Source organism: Sus scrofa, chromosome 8 (genome assembly GCF_000003025.6).
Source record: "Sus scrofa isolate TJ Tabasco breed Duroc chromosome 8, Sscrofa11.1, whole genome shotgun sequence".
Classification (NCBI taxonomy): domain Eukaryota; kingdom Metazoa; phylum Chordata; class Mammalia; order Artiodactyla; family Suidae; genus Sus; species Sus scrofa.
Window position 1 is genome coordinate 20,326,092 of NC_010450.4, and position 24,341 is coordinate 20,350,432.

A 24,341-nucleotide genomic window follows, 5' to 3' on the forward strand; every position below is an offset into this window, starting at 1 on the left:
ATACTTCTTTTACCTCAGGGCCATCAGACTTGCAATTCTTTTAATGTAAAAGACTCTTAGCCACCCCTCCCCCCGACTTTCTCTAGTAAATTCCTATTTTTCCTTCAGCTCTCAGCTAAAATATCACTTACTCACATATGCCTTCCCTGACCTACTCTCTACTTCCCAACATTAAACACACAACAGCAAGATCATGGCTCTCTAAAATACTATGTAGTATTTTTTGTTCTTTTTATATATAATATTTATTGGAGCTTATTTGATTATTTTATAATTATGTCTCTCATAAATTCCCTAAGTGTTTTGGTCCTCATTGTTAATTCTAGTGCATAGCATGCTACAGATACTGCATAAAAATTTAGCTTAACATCAGATGCCTTTTTATTGATAGAGTTTTTTTCATTATTGAGAAGGAAGCTTTCTTTTCTTATCTCAAAGCTTAATATTAATAATTATTGGCTGACTACAGTTACTGTCCTTGTACAGGGCTCTGGATTTCCTTTAGTTAAGAGTTTAGTTCTGGGTGTGATGGATCCTTTTTATGAACTGTTTCCTAAGGGAAACAGATTTGTTAATGTTGCACAATATTAAATTTATGAAACAAACAAAACCAAATCAAATATCTACAACTTGGCAAAAATTTAAGTAACTTGTTAAAGTTTTTTGGTCCTTCCTATGATAACTATTTTGATCCAAACATAAAAGTGTTATGACACTAAACATGAGTATATAAATTGTAATATCAACCAAAGGCCAATAATCATGTGATTTATAGTGTGTTGACTATTCTACCTTCCTGTGTGGATAGAGAAAGTGCAAATTTGACAGTTTCATTCCCTTTGGTGACTGGAGAGAAGAGTGTTGTCATTTTTAAGTTACAGCTATGAAGGCTTTTTGGTAATGGTAAAAGGGATTTGCCAGGTAATAAATCTGAACAGAATGAGTAAAAATATCATTTTAAACGAGACTAGTAACAATTTCTCCAAATAGTGCCAGAATTAACCCTTGAGGATATATTCATCTTTGGGCATTACATAAACTTGGAAAACTTATAAGTGACTGAGCCTGACAAATGGAACTATTTGTAAACAATGGATGCATTCTCTGAGAAAAAGCAGAATGGTCATCAGTATATATTTATTGATCTTTATATGTAAATGATACCATTTTTGATGGGCTTACATTCTAGCTAAAGTGGCAAAAGACGTTTTGAAATTGTTTTAAAGTTTATATGAGGCATTGGATGTGAAATTAATATCATAGATAAATAAGTACTATAGAAGTGTGCTTTAACCTTTATTTTCCACTTTTGTCAATATTTTAGTCTAATTTGTATTATTTTTAGATTTCACATAATTTTTGCAGTCATAGATATCATGGCCTCTGCCACTCTTAGTACTTTATAAAGCTTTAATGTGGATCTTTATCCTTATAATATAAATAAAAAGGTAATTATAACACCTAAGTTCTGTCTTTAGGAATTATGCAGAACTAAGTCTTCCTCATGTAGATTGTTACTAAGAAAATACTTTCCATGATCATACCTTTTAATAATTAATTTTACAATTAGCCTGACTTATCGGAGAGAAGTTCATCATCATAATAAAAATATATGTAATTGTACACACTGAAAACAGTATTATCAGAGTTCTGATTTTTCTCTGGGAAATAATTTTTATCTCTGTGTGTGCGCACGTACTCGTGTATGTATGTATGAGATAAGAAAGAAGAAAACCTTTTCCTGTCACTAATTATAGGCTCTCCTTTGGCAGAGCTGCCTAGCAACGTAAATGCTGTGTGGGAAAATTGCTGGTGATAATGGAGTGAACTTTTTTGTTTCTGGCCATGCTCTGAGTCATAACCCGTTTATTGAGTTTTTGTGACTAGACTACAAAATTAGATGGTAGGCTATGTCCATATATAGATGAGAAAAGCTTCATTAATCCCTCCTAGAGGAAAATCTGGACCTGCGTTACAAGGATACTCAGGCATTCTTCTGAGTGATTCATCTTAATTACCTAAATCTTATAGGCAACAATGCGGAATATTATAGAAATACTATTTTGAGTAGTAAGTGACCTTATTAGTATTCCAAACTTTAGTGTTTATTTTCATGAAATCTTAAAAATGCTTAATGGTGTTGAAAGATTACTTACATCAGGTAAGTTGAAAAATTAAAATATATAATGTTCTTGTTTTAAGTTCTCAAACTCAGGATACTTTAGAAGATATCTCTGTTGTTAACTGAATCCTCCTGAAATCTAAGCCATGTTCACTTTTCAAATTATATGAGAATTTTAAAATATGCTCAAACAGAAGACTACCCTTATTCCATGGAGGTAAACTGAGTAGTTTGACAATATCATTTTCAAGTTCTAGTACTTAATAGCATTATGACAACTTGTAAAAGTCAACTTACTATCCAAAGTACATAAAGTATTTATAGGGAAGAATTTTTATATAGTAAAGAGAAGACATGGAAATTTACTCTTCCCGTTGTGTGACAAATACTCTATCATATGCTTGGCTTATCTAGCATATGCTTAGCAGCAATATTGATATATTAGAGTATGCCGTAGTTACAGATATTTTAATGCCATTGAATGGAGTTTAAGAAAGGCCCAGGTGCAATCAGAGATGCTTTATTCATGTATTCATGTCAAATTATTGAGTGTTTGTTCTGATACAGGAATTGTGTTAGGTGCTGCATAAGAAGATGTTTATTAGGCTCACATTTTAGTGAAAATGAGAGAAAGGAAAGTACATAGTTATAATTTGATAAATGCTCTAATAGAGGTTTATGCAATGTTCCATGCAAATACAATGAAAGGGGAAATAAATTCTGGGAGTAGTCCAGCTTTGTTGTGGCTTCAGAAGAGAAATGGTAAAAGAAATGTCTAGTTCTTTTTCCTGAATTTTTTAAAGTTTTAAATTTTTTATTGAAGGATGGTTGACCTATAGTATTATATTAGTTTAGGTGTACAACATAGTGTTTCGACATTTATATACGTTACAAAGTGATCACCACAATAAGTCTAGTGACCGTCTGTCACCATACAAAGTTACACCAATATTATTGACTATATTCCTTGTGCTATGTATTACATGCCCATGATTTATTTATTTTATAACTGAAAGTTTGTACCTCTTAATCCTCTTCACCTATTTTTTCCAACCCCCTCCCATCTCCCTCCCCTCTGGCTACCATCAATTGTTCTCTGTATCCATGAGTCTATTTCTGTTTTATTTGTTTGTTCATTTGTGGGTGTTTTTTTTTTTTTTTTTTAAGATTCCTCATATAAATGAAATCACATGGTATTTGTCTTTCTCTGAGGAAATAACTGATTCATAAAGGCAAGGAATTAAGAGGAGAATGGAGAAAGCAAAAATAAACACGAACCATGTGCATATGGTGATTCAGTTGTGAGGAGAGGTTATTTTTATTTTTATTAACCTTATTTTAGGAGGTGGATCAAACAAGATGTTGCCATGATTTATGTCAAAGAACATTCTGCCTATGTTTTCCTCTAGGAGTTTTATATTACCTGGCCTTATATTTCGGTCTTTAATCCATTTTGAGTTCATTTTTGTATATGTTGTTAGAGAGTATTCTAATTTCATTCTTTTACATGTAGCTGTCCAGCTTTCCCAGCACCACTTATTGAAGAGACTGTCTTTCTTCCACTGTATGTTCTTGCTTCCTTTGTCATAGATTAGTTGACCATAGGTGCTTAGGTTTATTTCTGGGCTTTCTATCCTGTTCCATCAGTTTCTTTCTGTTTTTGTGCCAGTATGATCTTGTTTTGATAACCGTAGCTTTGTAGTATAGTCTGAAGTCAGGGAGCCTGATTCCTCCATTTCCATTTTTCTTTTTCAGTATTGCTTTGGTTATTTGGGGTCTTTGTGTTTCCATACAAATTTTTAAATATTCTATTCTATTTCTGTGAAGAATGTCTTTGGTAATTTGACAGGGATTGCATCATTGAATCTGTAGATTCCCTTGAGTAGTATAGTCATTTTGACAGGGTTTTTTTGTTTTGTTTTGTTTTTGGGGGGAGGTTGTTGTTGTTGTTGGGGTTTTTTTTGTTTTTTGGTTTTTTTTTGCTTTTTAGGGCCACACCCACAACATATGGAGGTTCCCAGGCTAGGGATCCAATCAGAGCTACAGCTGCTGACCTACACCACAGCCACAGCAACGTAGGATCTGAGCCACATCTACAACTTATACGACAGCTCATGGCAATGCTGGATCCTCAACCCACTGAGCAAGGCCAGGGATTGAACCCACAACCTTATGGTTCCTAGTCGGATTTGTTTCCACTGTGCCACAACGAGAACTCCCGTTTTTTGGAAGTTTTTAAATCACATTTTCAATTTCACTACTTGTGATTGGTCTATTCATATGTTCAGTTTCTTCCTGGTTCAGTCTTGGTAGGTTGTATCTTTGTAAGAATCTGTCCATTTCTTCTGGGTTGTCCATTTTATGACATATAGTTGCCTATAGTAGCCTCTTATGATCCTTTGTATTTCTGTGGAGTCAGTTGTAATTTCTCTGTTTTCATTTCTGATTTTATTGATTTGAGCCCTCTCTCTTTTTTTCTTGATGAGTCTGGGTAAGGGTTTATCAATTTTGTTGATCTTTTCAGAGAACCAACTTTTGGTTTCATTGATCTTCTCTGTCTCTATGTTATTAATTTCTGCTCTGATCTATATGATTTCTTTCTTTCTACTAATTTTGGGCTTTGTCTGTTCTTTCTTCTCTAGTTGTTTGCCCCTATCCAATTGTATCTTGGTTTAAAAACTATGCAATTATGTCAATAGATGCCCAAAACATATTTGCGACTATATTTAATAACTTTTAAAAATTGTGATAAAAACGCAGCAAAAATTTAGTATTTTCACCATTTCTAAGTGTACTATTCAGTAGTGTTAGGTATATTCACATTTTTATGCAGCCTAATGTCCTTTGTTTGTGCTAACTCTATATACGCTAGAATAGAGATGTATTTTCTTGGCATAGTATTTATGTGAAACCAACATTTGCCATCTTAATGTAAGCTAATGTTATTTAGTGTTAAAATACTAGAGATGTGCCCAATAAAGTAAGGAAAGAACATGAGTCATTTTGGAATTTCTAGCCAATGAATAAGATAAGAAAAATAACCTTGTAGATACTAGAAAAGAAACAAAATTATTATCAAATATAGGTATATAGAAATTCAAAGGAACTAACTGAAAATCATTAGAACTAAAAAATAATTCAGTTAAATACCTGTTTACCAAATAAAATATTAAAATAATTAACTCTTTTAAATATGAGAAATAGTTGTTTGGCATATATAATGGAAAATAAAGAGCCAACATAAGTCCTTTATTCCTAAAGAGGGGTCTGGGTGGCATACCCCCGGGGCCACTACATACTGCTGCCATCTTAGTCCTAGCCACTGTCTTCTACAGGGCTGTATAGAATAGTCTTCTGTAGCATCTCATTCTACACAGCATCCCTGTTTCTGTTCTTGCCCTCGTGGCCAGTTCTCTTTACAGTGGCTAGAGTGATCCTTATAAGTTAGATCATCTCTCTCCTCTGCTGAAAACCCTGCAGTGGATCTCCGTTTCACTCCCAATAAAAGCCAGTAGCCTGACAGTGGCCCACCATGCCTTGCGTAATTGGGCCGCTTTTTACCTCTCTCACATCCCTTTCCACTCATCTGTTCCAGTGACACCTGTAACCATGCTGTCCTCCAGCACATCAGGCATGCTCCTTCTTTAGTACCTTTGCCATTGTTGGCTTTTCTGCCTGGAATGCTCTTCCCCCAGATATCTGTATGTTAACTTCCACAAGTTCTTTCAAGTCTTTGACCAGATGTTACCTTCTCAATGAAGCCCACCCTGACTATTCTCTTTAAAATGGCAATCATCCTTTCCCATTTCCCCTTGACTTTGTTCCCATAGCATTTACCACCTAACACATTATCTAATGTAATTATTTATAATGGTTTCTATTTATTACCCCCTGCCATAATTAAGTTCTGCCGGGGAGGTTTTCTGTTTGTCTTTCTACTTCCTTTGTTGTATCCCCACCAAGCAGCTAGAACAGTGCCTGGTACATAGTAGAAACAAAAGGAAAGAATTAGTGAACTGATTTAAAAAAATTTTTTTTGGAAGTCATCCAGAATGGAGCACAGAGGGGTAAAAGTAATTAAGAGATATGGCAGTTTGAAAAGGTGTCAGTCAATCTTAGATCTCGTAGGAGTCAGGTGGAAGTGAACAGAGAATGTGAGCGAGACTTCAATCAAAAAGATAATGACTGAGAATGTTCCAGAAGTGAGGATAAACAAAATTCCAGGTTTAAGAAACATAATAGTCTTAAGTCATAGAAGTAGAAACAAACCCCAAATTAAATATATTTTGGGGGATATGGAATTATTGGCCAACAGGGACCTGCTGTATAGCATAGGAAACTCTACCCAATATTCTGTGAATAACCGATATGGGAAAAAAAATCTGAAAAAGAATGGATATACATACATATATAACTGAATCACTTGGTTGTACAACAGAAATTATCAAAACATTGTAAATCAACTATACTTCAATAAAACTTTAAACAGTGAAAAAAGTAAAATAGCAACCTCCACCTCCCAAAAAATATATTTATATATATATATATATGAAGAACTGCAGAATAAAGAATAAAATTAAAGTAGTAGTAGTATTAGCAGTGGTAATTGCAGCTAACATTGTAGTAATATTCACCATGTGCTAGGCACTGTTTTAAGCACTTTATGTATATTCATTAATCCCCACAATAGACTTTGATATAGGTATTATTATTGTATACATATTACATGGATGAAATAGACACCGAGAAGTCCAGTAGCTTGCCCAGTGTCACACAGCTAGTAAGTGATGGGGCTATAATTTGAACTCCAGAAGTCTAGTTTCAAAATGTATTCCAGATGGGTTAATGATTTTACCACAAAATGAATCTATTAAAAATGCTGGACAAAAATTCCTGTTTTAGTCAGTATGCACTGGATTATACTGTTGCAAAATGCAAACCCCAAATCTCAGTGGCTTAAAAACAACAAAGCTTTATTTCTTGCTCATGGAGATGTCCGTCCCAATTGGATGGGGACCCAGCTCTGTGTCATCCTCACTCCAGGCTGATGGCGTAAACCACTATCTGGAACAGTAATGGTTTCATGCAGAGGGAAAGAGGGAACTACGCTGGTTCTTGGAGCTTCGATTTGGAAACTATCAAGTGACACATCTATTTCATCAAGTAAGGAGCAGATCACATGGCCACACCTAACACCAAAGTGGCCAGAAAAGATAAGCCGATATCTGTTCCCAAAGGGGAAGAACCAGAAACATTTGATGAAAACACCAGTGATTTTCATAGTTTGGGTGAATATGTATAGAATATTATGTATGTGGGAAGGTACTTTCTAAGTATTGGTAGAGTTGAGCATATAAAAATCATTTCTATATCAAAAATAACAAATTATTGAGCAAATTATTGAGCAAAGCCATTTGTAACATATAATTAGACCAAATGTTGGAATCCTTAATATATAAAAATTTTTATTTATTTATTTATTTTTGTCTTTTTTGCTATTTCTTGAGCTGCTCTTTTTAAAATGGCCTAAGATGATAAACTATAAAATAAAAGAAATGCAAATGGAAGAGTTTTCAGCCTCATTAGTAATTAAAGCACAGTGATGTTTTTTGCCTATAAGATGATAATAAACCATTTTGATGAGAATAAGAGAAAATATACAATATCTTACTGCTGTCTTTGTTGAAAGCAAAACCATAACCTTTCTGGAGGCCAGTTTGGCAATATGTATCAAAAGTTTTAGATATAAAATGCCTATCACTTTGGTCAGACAGCTAGTCCAGTTTTAGAAATTTAAATTGAGGTGTACATAACTACTTAGCTGTAAGGAAGGTTACTGTAACACTGTAGCTGGGGAAAAGTGGAGATAATTAAATGTTCAACAGTAAAAGACAGGTTAAAAAAAACTGTTTTCCTTCATGTAGTGAAATAATCTGCAGCATTAAAAATGTGAATAGAAAGCACTTATTTTGTAATATTGAGAGAAAATAAGCATATAGAACAGTATGTATAATCCTGCTTGAAAAGTTTATGTTATGTATGTATAAGAACAGTCTGAAAGGACATAGATCAGATATTAGCACTGGTTGGATTGTGGGTATTTTTTTCTTCTTTTGAGTATCTTTATTTCTGTTTTTACATTAAACATGTATTACTTGCCTAGTCTTTTGAAATATAAAAATAAATCAGTGGCAGTGGTTGGTACATATCCTACCATTGGTTCTGACGGGTGCCCAGTCTCCAATATCTCTCCTTTTTCTAAAGCTGGGCCCCTTTCTTGTGTCTTGAACCTGTAGTTCTCTCCATTTGCTCCTGCCGTTAGTCCAGCCCTGACTTTGTGCCCTGGTTCTATTAACTGGACTTCTGCCTTTTCTGTTATTGCCAAATTCCCTTGGTACCATCTTTTGAATCCCGGGTCTCCTAAAACCAGGACCCAGATTTCCTGTCACTAATTGCCTCCAGGGGATTTCTCCCTGCCCCCAAATCTCAGGCTGCTGTCAACAATCCAATACCTCCTACTAGATATCTTTGGAGGTTTTTTTTTTAATTTTTTGCTTTTTAAAAAATTTTTAAAGTTATATTTGATTAACAATGTTGTTCCAATTCCTGCTGTACAGCAAAGTGGCTCAGTTATACAAATACATATTTGTGTATATGTGAATATATATATATACACCCATTATATATACACATTTTTTATATTCTTTTCTATCACAGTTTATCCAGGAGATTTGATATAGCTTCCTGTGCTATATAGTAGTACCTTGTTGTTCTACTGGACATCTTTGATTTTAACTTTCTGCCCTATCTATTTTCATCTCCAGGTAGGGTTGCCACACTCTACCTGCTGGTCAGGACGATCAGCTTATAACTTGTATTGGGGCTGACACTTGTCCTGCTGCTGCTAATCCCTTTTAGATACCAGGAGTTGTCTTCCCTCCCACCCTGACATGCCCACCTGCCACCTGCTGCATCCCAGCAATGAGCCTTATTCCAGTTTCCTGTACTTCTCAAATTGCTCTATGCCACTGTAGTTATCTAGGTTTCCCCTCCTCCCCGCCTCTACATTTTTTGTCTTTTTAAGTTTCTCCCAGCTGGTTCTCTTTTCCAGAAAAAAAAAATACACTAAAAGAAACAACTGGTAGTAACTTGCATTTTCTGCTGTTCAAGGTTTAGGTGATTAACAGCGAAATGTCTTTGGAAGAATTTGTTGACACTCGATATCCACTGTAACACTACCATCAGTGTACCAGTAGAGGGCACTCTTCGCATTGAGAGGCACAGTACTGAACTGGAGAGGCCACCTCAGTGCCTCTCAAGCAAAAGTAGCAATGAATTACCTGTTATAAAACAGTGCTTAACTGTTTGTTTTCTCCCGTGTTGTACCCAGGTATTACTTTGTTTTTCACGAGATACATCTGTGTTGAGTCACTTTGCATACAACAGTGCTTCACCGCCGAAATCCTACATAAGAGGTAAAATTTTAGTAACGTAAAGGAAATAGTCTTTAATACTTACATAATCGTGCCAAGACTTTATTTTATAGCACATATTGGTGTTGTCAAAATTTCTGTTGTAAATTATTTAGTATAATTTCTCTCAGGTTGTTGTAACCATCCTTTCACTGCCACTTCAATCAGTGCCCAAGCAACTTATCACAAATCACAGGAAAGTGATTTCCAAAAACAGCATTTAGTTACCTTCATCTTTCCTGATTGCTCTCTACTCTTTTGCTCTTTTTGCCATAGCTGTTGACTTTTATTTCCCCCGTCTAACAATGAGTTTATCAACTGAATTAGCTTTTTCTTTTTTGCCTTCTTTATTTCTTCTTTTTTTTTTTTTTTTTGGTCCTTTTTAGGGCCGCACCCGAGGCATATGGAGGTTTCCCCCAGGCTAGGAGTCTAATCGGAGCTACAGCTGCCGGCCTACGTCAGAGCCACAGCAACGCCAGATCCAAGCCGCGTCTGTGACATACACCACAGCTCACAGCAGGGCCGGATCCTTAACCCACTGAGCAAGGCCAGGGATCGAACCCACAACCTCATGGTTCCTAGTCGGATTCATTAACCACTGCGCCACGATGGGAATTCCTGTTCCTTCTTTTAAAATGTTACACCACTCTTTTTTTTTTTTTTTTTTTTTTTTTGTCTTTTTTTTTTTTTGTCTTTTTGCTATTTCTTTGGGCCGCTCCTGCGGCACATGGAGGTTCCCAGGCTAGGGGTCCAATCGGAGCTGTAGCCGCCGGCCTACACCAGAGCCACAGCAACGCGGCATCCGAGCCGCGTCTGCAACCTACACCACAGCTCATGGCAACGCCGGATCATCAACCCACTGAGCAAGGGCAGGGACCGAACCTGCAACCTCATGGTTCCTAGTCGGATTCGTCAACCACTGCGCCACGATGGGAACTCCATAAAATGTTACACCACTCTTAAAATTTGATAATTTATATGCTATTAGCTCTTTAATTTCTGCTTTAGAGTTTTCTTCTCTTTATCACTGGCTGCCTATGAGATAATGCTATTTCACTATCCTGCTATCACATGACACGAGCTAATTTCAGCTAAAATCTTTTACCTGATTTCTCCTTTTTATTAAGTAGTGAACACCCATGCTGAAAGCTTATAAGCCTATTGTGTGCGGTCGTTTTGCTGTTCCCATAAGGAGTGAAGCTGTTTGTCCTGTTTCTCCTGTATCTCCTGAGTCTGTCTGATTGCTATAACCCTACCCTAAGTTGGGGGATCCCGCCCCCAACTTCTACACTCAACTGATAGAAACCTTTGGTTTGCTTGTTTGTTTCTTTAACATCATCTGACAAAAAACTGACTGTTGAACTTAATTATCTAATGGATTCACCTCTAAATTCAGCAATATTTTAAAGCCCTAAATCAGTTGATCCTTTTAACCTAGTTAACTTTGGTTCCCTGTTAATTCTATATTCGTTACCCCATATTCATTCTAAGCCTCTATATATTCCCACTCCTCCATCCGAGAGAGCATAGCTTCTTGAAGAACTAGCCTATATCTCACTTGTATCAGAAAACTCAGGTTATTTCCTTCTAAGCAGGGAAAAACCTTGTTCTTTCCTACTGTGTTTCTCTCCTGTGTGCTTATTTTACTACTCACACAAAACCCTTCACTTCTGACACTTTTGGTCAGACACGTGGAGGTGTTTGTCCACAGTAACAAGAAAGTTTTGACACCAACTGGAGATCCTACAATTTAACCATGTTCTAACACTGCCTACCTAGACATGGTGTCAGATGCTACAGGTTAAGGACTCAGTCCCCTCACACCCCCTACACACTCTTCGATACCAGTCGCAAACCTAGGTTATCACCTGTGCTGCTGCAGATTGGAGGTTCCAACAGTCTGCTTCTTGGGTTTGATTAAATTGCTAGGGTGACTCACAGAACTCAGGGAAATGTGTACTTACATTTACCAGTTTATTAAAGGATATGATAATACAGATGAACAGCCAGATGAAGAGGTACATAAGGCTGGATCTGGGAGGGTCATGAGCACAGGAGCTTCTGTCCCCTTGGGATTGGGGTACATCATCCTCCCAGTGTTGATGTGTTTGCCCTGCTGGAAGCTCTTCAAACCCCCTACTTTTGGGATTTTATGGAGTCTTCCTCACATAGGCACAATCAGTTATTAAACTTCCTTTCCAGCCCCTCTGAAATAAGGGGGATGGGACTGGAAATTCCAAGCTACTAGTCATGGCTTGGTCTTTCTGGTGAAGAGCCCCCATCCAGGAGCCTACTCAGAGTCACTCCAGCAGAGCAAAAGATGCTCCCACTGCCCTTATCACTCAGGAAATTACAAGGATTTCAGGAGCCTTGTGTCAGGGACCACGGGCAGAGACCACCTCACACTCCCCACGCCCACCAATCCATCGTCAGTTTCCTTCTCCTCTAAACCTCTAAAATGCTTAAATCCTGTGCTGAAAATTTAGCAAACGTATCTTATTGTTTCTTCTTTTAATCCGGATTATGAGCTACCTGGTTCAAGGACTGTATTGTATATCTACTCTGTTTGCCTCTTGGCATGTAGTGCGGTATCTGAGCCCCAGCAGATATTCTCCATCATCCATCCATCCATCCGTCCATTCCTGCTCCCCTACCCATCCATCCATCACTGCCTTCTCTCCTTACTCACAGAACCAGTCCTGCGGTCTCCACCCTAAACTAAACTGCTCATGCAGTTCTTCCTCTCTGCACCACCATTCCCAACAAGAAATACCCCCCCAATTTTTAAATTAAAAATCTTACCTTAAAGCCAAGTGCAAAAACACAGTGACTTTTCAGGAGACCCAGCAGTGTTAGAAAAATGGTCAAGATAGGAGTTCCCGTCGTGGCGCAGTGGTTAACGAATCCGACTAGGAACCATGAGGTAGCAGGTTCGGTCCCTGCCCTTGCTCAGTGGGTTAACGATCCGGCGTTGCCGTGAGCTGTGGTGTAGGCTGCAGACGCGGCTCAGATCCCGTGTTGCTGTGGCTCTGGCGTAGGCCAGTGGCTACAGCTCCGATTGGACCCCTAGCCTGGGAACCTCCATATACCGCGAGAGCGGCCCTGAAAAAGGCAAAAAGACAAAAAAAAAAAAAAGAAAGAAAAATGGTCAAGATAAAAGTCGCCTACTTTTTCCAACTTTAGTGGAAGTTAGGAAAACACTCAGACCTTTAAAAGTGTGAGGAAAAACTTTTTAAAACTCCCTCAAACATTTAATGGTGAATATCTTTAATTTTCTGAGACAATCTTGATTTTTAACATTCAATCTCATTTTCCAACCACATCAACTGTTTAGGTATTCAGAAAGTATTACTGCCATACAGTTAAAGACATTTAATCTTCAGCACATTCCATAAAAATGTACACTCGATCTTAGCCAAAAGGCCAAGAAGCAATTCCATAAAAATATAGACTAATGAGGCATTGCAAAGCCATAAGACTCACTTTAATGAAGAGAATAGAATGGAACAGAATAGAATTATTTATAATTAGCACAACAGTTCTGTGCTTAAAAGTAGATGCTGCTCGGAGTTCCCGTTGTGGCACAGCAGAAGCAAATCCAACTAGGGAACCATGAGGTTGAAGGTTCAATCCCTGGCCTCGCTCTGTGGGTTAAGGATCAACATGCTGTGGTGTATGTCGCACACTTGGCTCGGATCCAGCGTTGCTGTGGCTGTGGCCTAGGGCCGCAGCTACAGCTCCGATTCAACCCCAAGCCTGGGAACCAAGTGCTTACAGAGCTTGAAAATCTTTGTTTTTTAATTATTTTGTATCTCTTGCCTTGTACTTAAGTTTATATTATTAACTTTACTTGATGAAAGGATTTGCTAATACCAGAAGATTGGCTGGCATATTTTCAAATTAATTCCACATCATAAGATGAAATGAAAGAACATTGTACTATAGTAATTTTTAAAATTCCATTAATTATTTGTACATTCACAAAATTAATTTTTAAAGCTTTTTCTATTTTATTTAATCATATTGACACTCTTTCTTGTTTTCTCTTACAGGAAAACTAGGACTAGAAGAATATGCTGTCTTTTATCCACCAAATGGTGAGAGTAATGCTATTGCTTCCTCTAGTGGGAAATGAGAAAATTACAGCTTTATAAAAGGAATGTGACTTTCTTTCTCTATCTTTAAATGGATACTTTATCATCTAAAGTAAACCTTCTATAGAATAATGATTCTAATTAATTTTTCCACGTTTGTGGTGAGTTTATGCTAAACTATACATGTTCTTTCTGATTTTCCTTGAGACCAGTGTTAGCATTTGTGAGAAAGCTGAGTAGACTCAGGTGTCCAGGGTGGCTGTCTTTCCTCTGAAGGACACTCCCTAGTCCATCCGGGACTTCCTTTTGGCTTTATTGGAGCAGGGCTCTCATGAGTGGATTGCCTTGTTTTGCACCACATTGTTCTCATGATTTGGCAAGTGTAGTAATTATGAATTAAAAAGACTTGAAAGAATATATCACCAAAATAGTATATTTTGATTAAAGTGATCCAATGTATAATGATCTCTTAGATATTAAATATTCTTGGAGATTATTAGACAGCTTTTAAGATGTGCTTCTTGGAAAAGCAATATATAGCAGTCCTTATCGTGACAATAGTGAGCTGTATCCTGAAGAAAGTTCTTTTACTCCAGCAGAGTTAAGAACATGGGCTTTGTAATCCTGCAGACCTGGGTTCAGAGCCCAGTTCTGCCAGCTCACCCTATGACCTTGGGTAAGTTCTGTGTCTTCGCTGAACTTCAGATTCGTCATCTATAGCATATGAATAACAGATGAAAGAAGACGCACTGCATGAAACAGCACAGTGTAGTGAGTGCTCAAAAAATACAGTCATTACAAGTTGTGTTTAGCGTCTTTATTGACCAGCCCATGTGAAACTTCTCCTTGGCTTTCACGGCCCTGTTCTCTCTTTGTACCTCTCAGTGTGGTGTCCCAAGTTATTTCACAGGGCAGCCTCCTCTGCCCTTCTTTAAGCACTGGTGTTCCAGTGTCCCACCCTACCGTTATTCTGCTGCTCTTCTTTTCACACCTTTTCCTAGGATTTCTTATCCGCTCTCTTGGTTCTATTTGTTAACCACTCTAAAATTTATATCTTCCATTCTGACTTCTGCAGGATTTAACTCAAATTTAACATCTCAACCTGAAGTAATTAATCTTCATATGCCTTCTATTTAAAAAAGAAAAGAACGAAAGCACCCAAATATGACCCAGGACTCAGCAATAATGGAGGAACTATTTTTCAGAAAATCTAGGCATTTTCATGACATATATTCACTGATTTTAAATGTACTGCATGCTCACTGTACAAAATTTGGAGAATATGGAAGAATAATAAAAAGAAGTTAAAATCATCTGTAACCCATGTTCAGCAATAACTAGAGTTAACTTTTTAGTGTTTATCGTTTATTTCCATTTCACAGTATACACACAATTGCAGATTTTTTTGCAAATTTGTCATCATATGGTGCAAACTATTTACAACCTGTTTATTTCTCAATATATTGTAAAGTATTTATCGTGCCATACTTCCAAAACATGATTTTCCAGTGGCTTGCATTATATCTGCATCTAAAAGTGGGTTGGTGTAACTCCTTAAATGTATTGTTAGGTTCTAGCATTTTCCGGTTTTCTGATGTGTGAATATATTATAATGAGCATCCTTGTATATTAATCTTCCGGTTTATCCTGAAGATATTAAATCCTAAACAGATCCAAAAAAGACAAAAATTAAATTTAAAAAATAAAATGGTACCAAAAGAGCAAATACTGTCCTATTTCTCTCAGTTCATTGTACTCTCATTTAGCCAGTAGATTAAGGCTTAAAACCTGGTAGTCATCCTTGATTCTCTTCGGTCTTGGACCCCCTTCACCCATCATCCAGTTTTATCTTCAAAATATATCTGGGATCCTCTCTACCTCACTATAACTACTACCTTGCCCACGTTCAGGCTTTCCTATCTCCAGGTTATTAATTGCAACAGACACCTAAGTGTTCTCTCTTCCTCCAGTCTTTTCTAGCTCTGTTCTGTCTTTTACAATGCCATCTCAGTTATCCATCTAAAAGCAAAATCTGAAAATTGCCATCTTCCTCCTTAAATTTTTCATAATAGCTCCCCGCATCTCTTTATAACAATGTCCAAGCCTCTTGGCATAGCATAAGATGTCCTCTCTTGACCTTGACCTCCGCGCAGTTAACTCAGAGCTCTGTTTCTCACTGTTTCCCATCTCACTGTTTTAAGTCACAGTGATATCAAATTATTAGTTCTTTACAGAAACACAGCTACATACTTTCTCAGAAGCACTCTGCTGCTTCCTACCTTGTTCCCTCTCCTGTTCCCATGCTTGCAGTAGCCCATTCAACCTTATCTTACCTGGCCGTCTTCCAGGCGCAGTTCAGGCGTGATCCTTTTCAGGAAACTTTCCCTGTATCCCCAGTTTAGGCTAAGTTTAGGCCCTTTCTCTAGGCTCTCATAGTACCCAGTGTGAAAACATTTGGTGTCTCTTATTATATCATCTTGGCCTTCTTTGTTTATGCTCTATACCCCTCTGGATTGCAAGCCTCTTGAGGTTCAGGACCATATTGTTCATTTTTGTTTCTCCAGTATCTAGCTGTAATAGAACCTTAATAAGTATTAATTTGAACTAGATTAGATACTTTAATTTTAGTATTTATGTGTAGCCTTTGTTACATGTGTCCCCAGGAACTTAATTGTCATGTAACTTTTTAAATTTATATAAGGATCAGGAAATAGGAAAAAAATAAAGAGACAAGGAACAGTCAGTCCACTGTCCCTTTACTCTTTACTCAAGGCAACATTCTCTTCTATTACCTGTCCTGTTTTTCAACTGGAACATGAACAGAGCCTAGAATACACAGAGTGAGTCATGCAAACAAGGAGGAGGCGAGCACTCCAAAGGGAACATAGACCCCGTTTGAAGGCTTAAGGAGGAACATCCTTGAGAAGAACAAAAAGACGGCCAGAATGGCTGATGACAGTGAGCAGAATATAAATTGGTACAAGGTGAGATAGGAGAGGTAGACAGAGGCCAGGTCAGGCAGGGAGACCGTTGATCTAAAGTTTCATATATTAAGTCCAACATCTGGGCTTCCTTAGGTGCAGTTTCTAATGTCTTATTTTCCTGTGAATAGATCATTCTTTCTTATTTCTTTGCATGCATAGTAGTTTTTGTTGTTGGTAACTAGGTATCTTGAGTATTATAAGGTGGTAGCTCTGAATATCAGATTTCTATCCCCCCCACCAAGAATTTGTAGTTATTGCTTGTTGTGGTTCGTAGTTGTTTGTTTAGTGAGTTTTCTTAACTACTTTTGTAAAGATCACCTTTTTTTGTATTGAATACCCCTTGAAGTCATAATCAGTTAGTGATTTGACAGAGATTTCCTTAAATGACTGAAACCAAAAAAAGAAAGAAAATTCTGGAATTCCCATTGTGGTGCAGCAGAAGTGAATCCAAGTAGTGTCCATGAGGATGCAGGTTTGACCTCTGGCCTGGATCAGTGGATTAAGGATCCGGCATTGCTGTGAGCTGTGGAGTAGGTCACAGACATGGCTTGGACCCTGCATTGCTGTTGCTGTGGTATAGGCCAACAGCTACAGCTCCGATTCAACCCCTAGCCTGGGAACTTTCATATGTTGCCGGTGTGGTCCTAAAAAGCAAAAAAGAAAAAGAAAGAAAGAAAAGAAAAGAAAAGAAAAGAAAAGAAAAGAAAGAAAGAAAGAAAGAAAGAAGAAAACTCTCCCAGTCTTTGTTGATAGGCTCTGGATAGGGGTACTCCTTCAAGGCTTAGCCAGGCATTTAAGGCTCTACCTTAGCCTTCATTTCTTATTTGCAAAGAGCCCAGAAGTCAGGCAAGAGTGAAAGCTGAAGGTCTCAGGTCTTTTCTAGATTCCCCTGATTACAGAGGAGCTTTTCAAAGCCTTTGTCTCTCTATACATATGCTTCCCAGTCTCTTCCTTCCAAGCCTTTTCAGTTTGTCTACTCCTTGCCCCAGCTGTTATCTCTCACTGCCCCAGGGGACTAAGGCTAATATATTTGCTTTTAAATGCTTTTGATAAATATAACCTGGCTGGCCACTTCAGCCCCATCCCTCAGGTAGCTACTAGACAGGTCAAAACATACAACTACAAATTATTGGTTCAAGATCCATTTGTCCTCTCTGGCATCAGAAGGCTGAACCAGGAATGTGGGTACATGTCTTTATAACCACCAAACTGGAGAGTGAGGGGTGGTGGTAAGGTAGATTAAAATACCACAATCTTCTTTTTCCAGAATTCAACAGCAACTTTATTTCCTTGGTTGCTGTAAGTTCTTTATTAGATTCCAGATTTTTCTTTTTTTTAAGTTGATTCTAACACTTCTAGTCAGCTTAACCATTGCTCTCGTGGAGGGATGAAGTTTTAGAGTTTTCTACCTCACTCTTCTCAGTGACGTCTTTCCTCGAATTCCTAATTAATATTTTTAAAAGATCATCCTGACTACTATGTAGAATAAAAGTGTCACGCTAAGGTAAGCTCCAGTAGAATAAGGACCTTAATAGTTTTGATGACTAACATATCTGGCACCTAGACTCATACATGGCACAAAGTCACTGCTCAGGAAACATTATTGAATGAGTGAGCAGATAAGTGAGGGAATGGATGTAGAAGACTATAGAGGAGCAAGAATAGAAGCAAGGAGGTAAGACTTTTAGGAAAAATATACATGGATCTGACTGAGACTTTTTAAAAAACCGTCATATTTGCTCATGCCGTTTGTTTCCCATAGGACAAAATAAGTAATTGCTAGTGAACATTAGGGAGAGGAGTTTTAGGACTCTAGAGCAGTGGTTCTCCAATAAGAGCAATTCCACCCCCACCCCACCCCCTACGACATTTGGCGATGTCTGAAGACACTTTTGGTTGTCCGAGGGGAGGACGTATTATGAGGCCAGAGATACTGCTAAACATTGTACAGCACATGACAGCCCTTCACCACAAAGATTACGAGAGGCTTTTGGAAGAAATAACAAAAATATATCATTTTAAATCTGCAAGTGTCAGGTTGATAAATAGCAATGTACTTTGTTATCTGTATTAATTAGATAAATTCAAAACATCTCATAATCCAAAATTCATTTCATGTATAACTTTAGACATAAATTGAAAAACCAATTAAAATTCTATTTAACGTGATTTTTAGATTGATATTTAACAATGATTATGTTCTGATGTTTGGGGAAATTTTAACTGCTAAAATAAAGTAACAAAGTTATATTCTGAAATTATAATTCAGAAAGATAACAGAAATAGCTAGAAAACAGTTTGACCATTGTCCTCATCCCAACACTTACTGACCTGTAGGCTACATGTGGAATGAGAATAAACAGAGGAAATGATTATTTCATCAAACGAATTAAATAAACTCTACTAAGTAATCTCTGATGAAAGAGTGTAAAATTTACTTTCACTTGGAATGATGATAAAGTGAATCAGATGTGAGAGTTATGGTACAACTATAAATGCCAAGTATTAATAGAGACAGTGGGGAAATGTAGGGAAAATATTTAGTAAGTGCAAAGCATGTTAATAATATTTGGGGTATTTTCTGAGTCATGTTTACTATTTATATCTCCCCTAGTTCAAGATTTATTTTTGTTGATGATGTTTACCGTTCCGAGCTAAGTCAAAGGTCCATTAAATCATTACTTTATAAAGTTATTTCTATTGAATAGAGTAGGCAGTTAATATTTTAAAGTTTCCTCAGTTAGATTAAAGGTAGGCTGGGATCTTAAAATAACCACTCCAAGCAGACTTGTAGAACTGAGGCCAGATAAGAGACGGTGTCCCAAGCATCCTGATCCCTGTTAGAAGTTCACTCTTGGATGATGGCCAGCTGCACGAAACTTGATCCTTGAGAGACGGAAGTGGGCGGAGAAAAGGAAGGAATTTTGAAAAACTGACCAAGAACATGACAACCTCTGAGATCAAAGACATGTTTTAGGTGGTATGTGTCCTAGAGTATCAGTGAATTCTTCTTTGCTTCTTGTGTCTCCCACGTTTATTTGCCAGAATCTGACTGTCCTTCTTCAATGGAGTGGACTATGTACCCTTTTTTGGAACCTTAAGCCATGAATAATCTCGATTAAGTGAACCCTTATTTGATGCTAAGCAAAAAAAAAAAAGATTTTCTTAGGTTTAAGCTGGTATTTAAATGTGGTATTCTCCCTTCTGAGAACATAAAATAGCCATAGCTAGTGAGCATCTGCTGTGTACTAAATATTATACTGGTATGCTTTAAATACATTAACTCACCACTGCTTTAGTACAACCCAGTGAAGTTAGTATTATTTACCTCCATTTTCAAAAATGAAAATAGGGACTCAGAGAGTGTTGGTAACTTTCCTGGAGACACACAGAATTCAAATTTATGTCCTTATGACTTTGCGGGCTATTTGTAATTTCAACACTGAGTTATCAAGAGCCTGCTGCTCTATATGTTACTTACTTATTCATAAGTGAATATCATACTTTAATATTTTATTTTTAAGCCTTGATTATATTTATAAATGCTCAAATTGCCATCATTAACAACATAAATTGACCATCTTACTTGTAGAAGATACTATACTAGATACTGAAAATAATGCACAGTATGAGTTGTGGCCCTTGCCTCAAATGGCTTACAACCTGACTGCTTATCGGGCAGCTATAGATTTCAGAACCTGGGGTAAATGTGGTGAAAGTGTGATTAACCCTGAGTCATCTTAACACATGAATCCCTTTTTGCTATTTAGCAGTTCACTAATTCATTCACTCTAAGCTTCCTAATGAAAAGCGCTTTGTCCTGACTAGGGTATTCTTACACTTAGGACATAGTTAATATTTGTAGAAGATGAAAACAGTAATAGTAAGGTCTTCATTTCTGACTACCTTAACTTACTGTTCAAATGTTTCTGCAGTACTTAATAGAGGAAGGAAAATGTATTTTTGCTGTAAGAATATAGGGGTTTTGTATCAGCAATCTGCTTTGAGATTTAGTATTTAGAAAAATGTAATATGTACTTACATTTCTGTAAAGTATCAAAATATGTCTTCTATTTTGAAATTATCTGTCTCTCAGTTTTTCTTTCATATGTCAACATTGTTAGAAAAAGATGAACTTCGAAAACTATCTGTTAAAAGTTTATAATCAGTAAAGGGAATAAAATGAAGCCTCAGGGAAGATAGAAAAAGATGAGTGTCATATTCATTTTAATATCTTCAGAGGATAGAGAGTATGTTTTTAACCATTGGTTAATTGGATGAATAGGAACTCAGCAAATATTTGGTGGATGGATGAATGGTCAGTGTAAAATCCTCGATGGATGTAGAGGCGTTTTTCTTGGTTTCATCAACATTTTTAGAAGATAATCTGAACCATTATGAAATTTGGTTGGGGGGCAGAGAGTTTGGGGAAGGGAAGTTCTTGCAGGACCATAGGTAAGAGTTTATCAGTAGGGAGTCGGGAGGAGTGAATGATTGAAGAATGATAGAGGTAGATTCTCTAGTGCTTTACATATTCATTCCACAATCATTTCGTACGAGTACCTATTGTGGGCACTAAATTTGTCTCTGGATATAGAGGTAAATAAGGAATAGTTTTTGTAGTCATTTGGTTTATTCCATTGGAAGAGAGAAAAACAAAAATGACTCTAATGCAGTATAATAAGAGGAGGAAAACATCATTAGTTAAGTACTGACTTTGCATCAAGTTTTATGCTAGGCGCATAGCATCCATCATCTTACTTAATCCTTAATCCACAACCTCATTGGTATTGTCCTCATTTTATAGATGACAGTGTTGTCCTCATTCTATATATGAAGGCACATCCTCCTTTTATATGTGACAGTGTTGTCCTCATTTTAAAGATGTTCCTAACTTTTGCAGGGTCTAGGGCAAGAGTGCAATTGGAAGCCCATCTACTATAAATCTAGATTTTTAGAAGTTATAAATCAGACTAACGAACAGATAAGTAAAGTCTATTTTGTTTTCTTGTCTTGAAAAAAATACCTTTATAACAATCTGGAAGGCCAGGTTCAAATTCAGGATTCTTAGACCCCTCTGTAATCCCTAGCTTGTGGTATCTCCACCACATTCTCATCCATGGGCCCAGCCCACACCTGGATAGACTTCATGCACATGGACTCACTAGGCTGCCAGTCCAAGCTCTGTTCACATATTCCTCTGATAGCCACGCTTGGTCACCTCTCCATCCTGAAGATAGTACCCATCAGGAAGGTACCAAAGAGGCCATGCAGACCCTGAGAGCTGGCTAGAGGCTCCGAGTCTTGGGTATCTGTGCTGTGTTCTGAAAGGAAGGACATGGACTCTGGGCGAAGGATATAGTCAGAGGAGGGCAGAGCAGGGCCCTGACTCCAAGGCCCCTGGCCTTGGTCTAGGAGACTACTGGATGAGCAAACAGGTTAATAAGTGACCTAAGTGTACACAGGTGGAGCCAGAATTGGACAGAATTGTCTAGGCACACAGAGGAGAAGGGGTCCCTCAATCACCCAGGGCAAGTCAGCTGATACCAGGGTACCAGTTAGTGAATGACTGGGGTGGGGAGTCCGGGGCTGCCGGGAGATCTTTCTAGGAGGAGTATTGTTTATACTCTCAGAAGGTGGGGCTGGGACAGGGCCAGCAGTGTAGGAGAGTTGCCTATAGCCCTTGTCGAAAGCCCCAGAGGCTGAAGGGGCAGTCAGCAGTCAGGTGGGCAGGGTTGGACTGGTGCTTGTGGGGCAGGGGAGAAAAATGAAGCTGCCAATGTTAGATTGTGGTCACATCCTGAAGAGTTAAGCGTTCTTTACCCTAAAGGGCCAGGAAAGGCCACAGTCACATTTAGGTGTAAGGGCTGAGGGAGAACTCAAGAGCAAAGATGACTCAAAGCTTTCTTCTTGAAGCCTAGGGAGGTGAAGAGCTGTTCCCAGAACTAGAGAGGCCAGACAGAGGCCAGGAAATGGGGCTTTTACTGTTTGAGTTGCAGATTAGTAATGAGAATACTGGTGGAAGGAGAGAGAAAACAAATAGAGTCTTGGGAAGCAGCTGTATTTGAGGAGTGGGCAGAGAGAGAACGAGCCCAAAACACAACCTAAAAGAAAGAAACAAACACTGGGCAACAGAAGTTTCCGGGGCCGGGCGGATCTGCACAGCGTCCTCATTGCCTGATTGCGAAGGAACTATCAGTTGCTGGGGGCCCAGGAGACGTACCGAGAGGAGACTCCTGGATTCAGCACTGGGAGGTTGGGGTGAGGGAAGTGGAAACCAGTTTATAAGGAGTTAGGGGTATGGAAGGAGGAAGTAAGGGGAGTTAATTGAGATAGTTTTTTAAAATTAAGCTTGGCCTCAGGGGAAGGAGAGAGAGCAGAGATGTGTTGGATGGGAAATAAGGCCCAGGGAAGAAAATGGGCGAGTGCTCCTCCTCCTCTTCGTGGTGGTTATTATTACTAGTGAGGGTATTTCTGGTGTCTTCGGCGGGAAGGTTGCAGTGACATAGGAGACCCTGGAGAGAGATGCTCCTGGATGGGACCTCCCCACTGCTCCCCCTGCTCCCCACTGGCAGCAGTGAGAGCTGACGCCACCACCCTCCGCCTTCAGGCCACCGACCAGGAAACTCAGCCCCATTCCTGACCGTCGCCTCGTGAAGCCCAGGGCTTCCAAGTCACCCCTCCCTGATCAGGCGACTCCGGCCTCCACGACTTCAATGGCGTCCTCCCTCCCAGGGCTTGTCCCTTCTATGCCCCTTCCCTCCATTATTTTTCTTCCTGGCACTTATCACTGCCTGACATAATTCACTTATTTTATCATGCTTTTTCTGCCCCCAAGAAAAACTAAGCTCCAGATCTCAGAACAGTGTCTGGTACCCAGCAGAGGCCCACTGCTCTGTTGAGTGATACACATACAAGGAGGGGGAAGAAAACTGGTGGGACAGGATTCCAAAGCCAAGGCTGACAACCTGTTCCTGTAAGGGGCCAGATAGCAAATATTTTAAATTTTGCTGGCCACATAGTCTCTCCCACATATTCCTCTTTGTTGTTGTTGTTGTTGTTTAATAATCTTTCAAAAAATGTAAAATCCATTCTTAGTTCACAGGCTGCAAATAGATAAGCCACAGATCTGACCATAGCCTCTCTGAGAGAAAGTCAGGGAAACAGGGTTCAGAACATAGTTGAAGATGGTAGCTCTGGGGGAAAAACAAAAAAGTAAGGAACTGTCTTTTTTCGAAGACTTACCTCAAGGGACATGAGAAAGCAGATGAAGTGAGAAACAGTCGGGGTACAAAATAGACCAGTGAGAGTTCATGTTGGTGGCATCAGCCGCCCAGCGACGGGAAGGAGCTCTGCAGTTGGGTGTGAAGCTCCTGAAGAGGAGGGAAGATCTAGAAGCACAAGGTGGCGAATCAAACAGATAAGCAAGGACGTGGACAAACAACAGATAAACAACAAGGGATTCACACAGAGTTGGACCACATGCATCTGCGGTGTGTTCTCAAAGACTAGGGGAAAATGGGAAAAGGTAGATTCTGGGAATTCTAGTCTGTGAAGTTTAAGAGTAATGCATAAAATCCTAAAGGTGTTTGGCCTGGCATACTAGCTCAGAATAATATTGGATTTTCCTCATTCTCTCTCTCTCTCTTTTTTTTTTTTTTTTTTGGAT

The 24,341-nt window shown here is 38.4% G+C and overlaps 1 protein-coding gene across 1 annotated transcript in view; it reads left to right on the forward strand.

Annotated features, from left to right (window-relative positions):
- The window catches only part of TBC1D19 (TBC1 domain family member 19), a 115,142-nt gene that overhangs the window by 71,309 nt on the left and 19,492 nt on the right, over nucleotides 1–24,341 (forward strand). Inside the window, 2 exon segments of the mRNA XM_013978566.2 lie at nucleotides 9,513–9,597; nucleotides 13,647–13,691. Coding sequence (XP_013834020.2) covers nucleotides 9,513–9,597; nucleotides 13,647–13,691 — 130 coding nt within the window.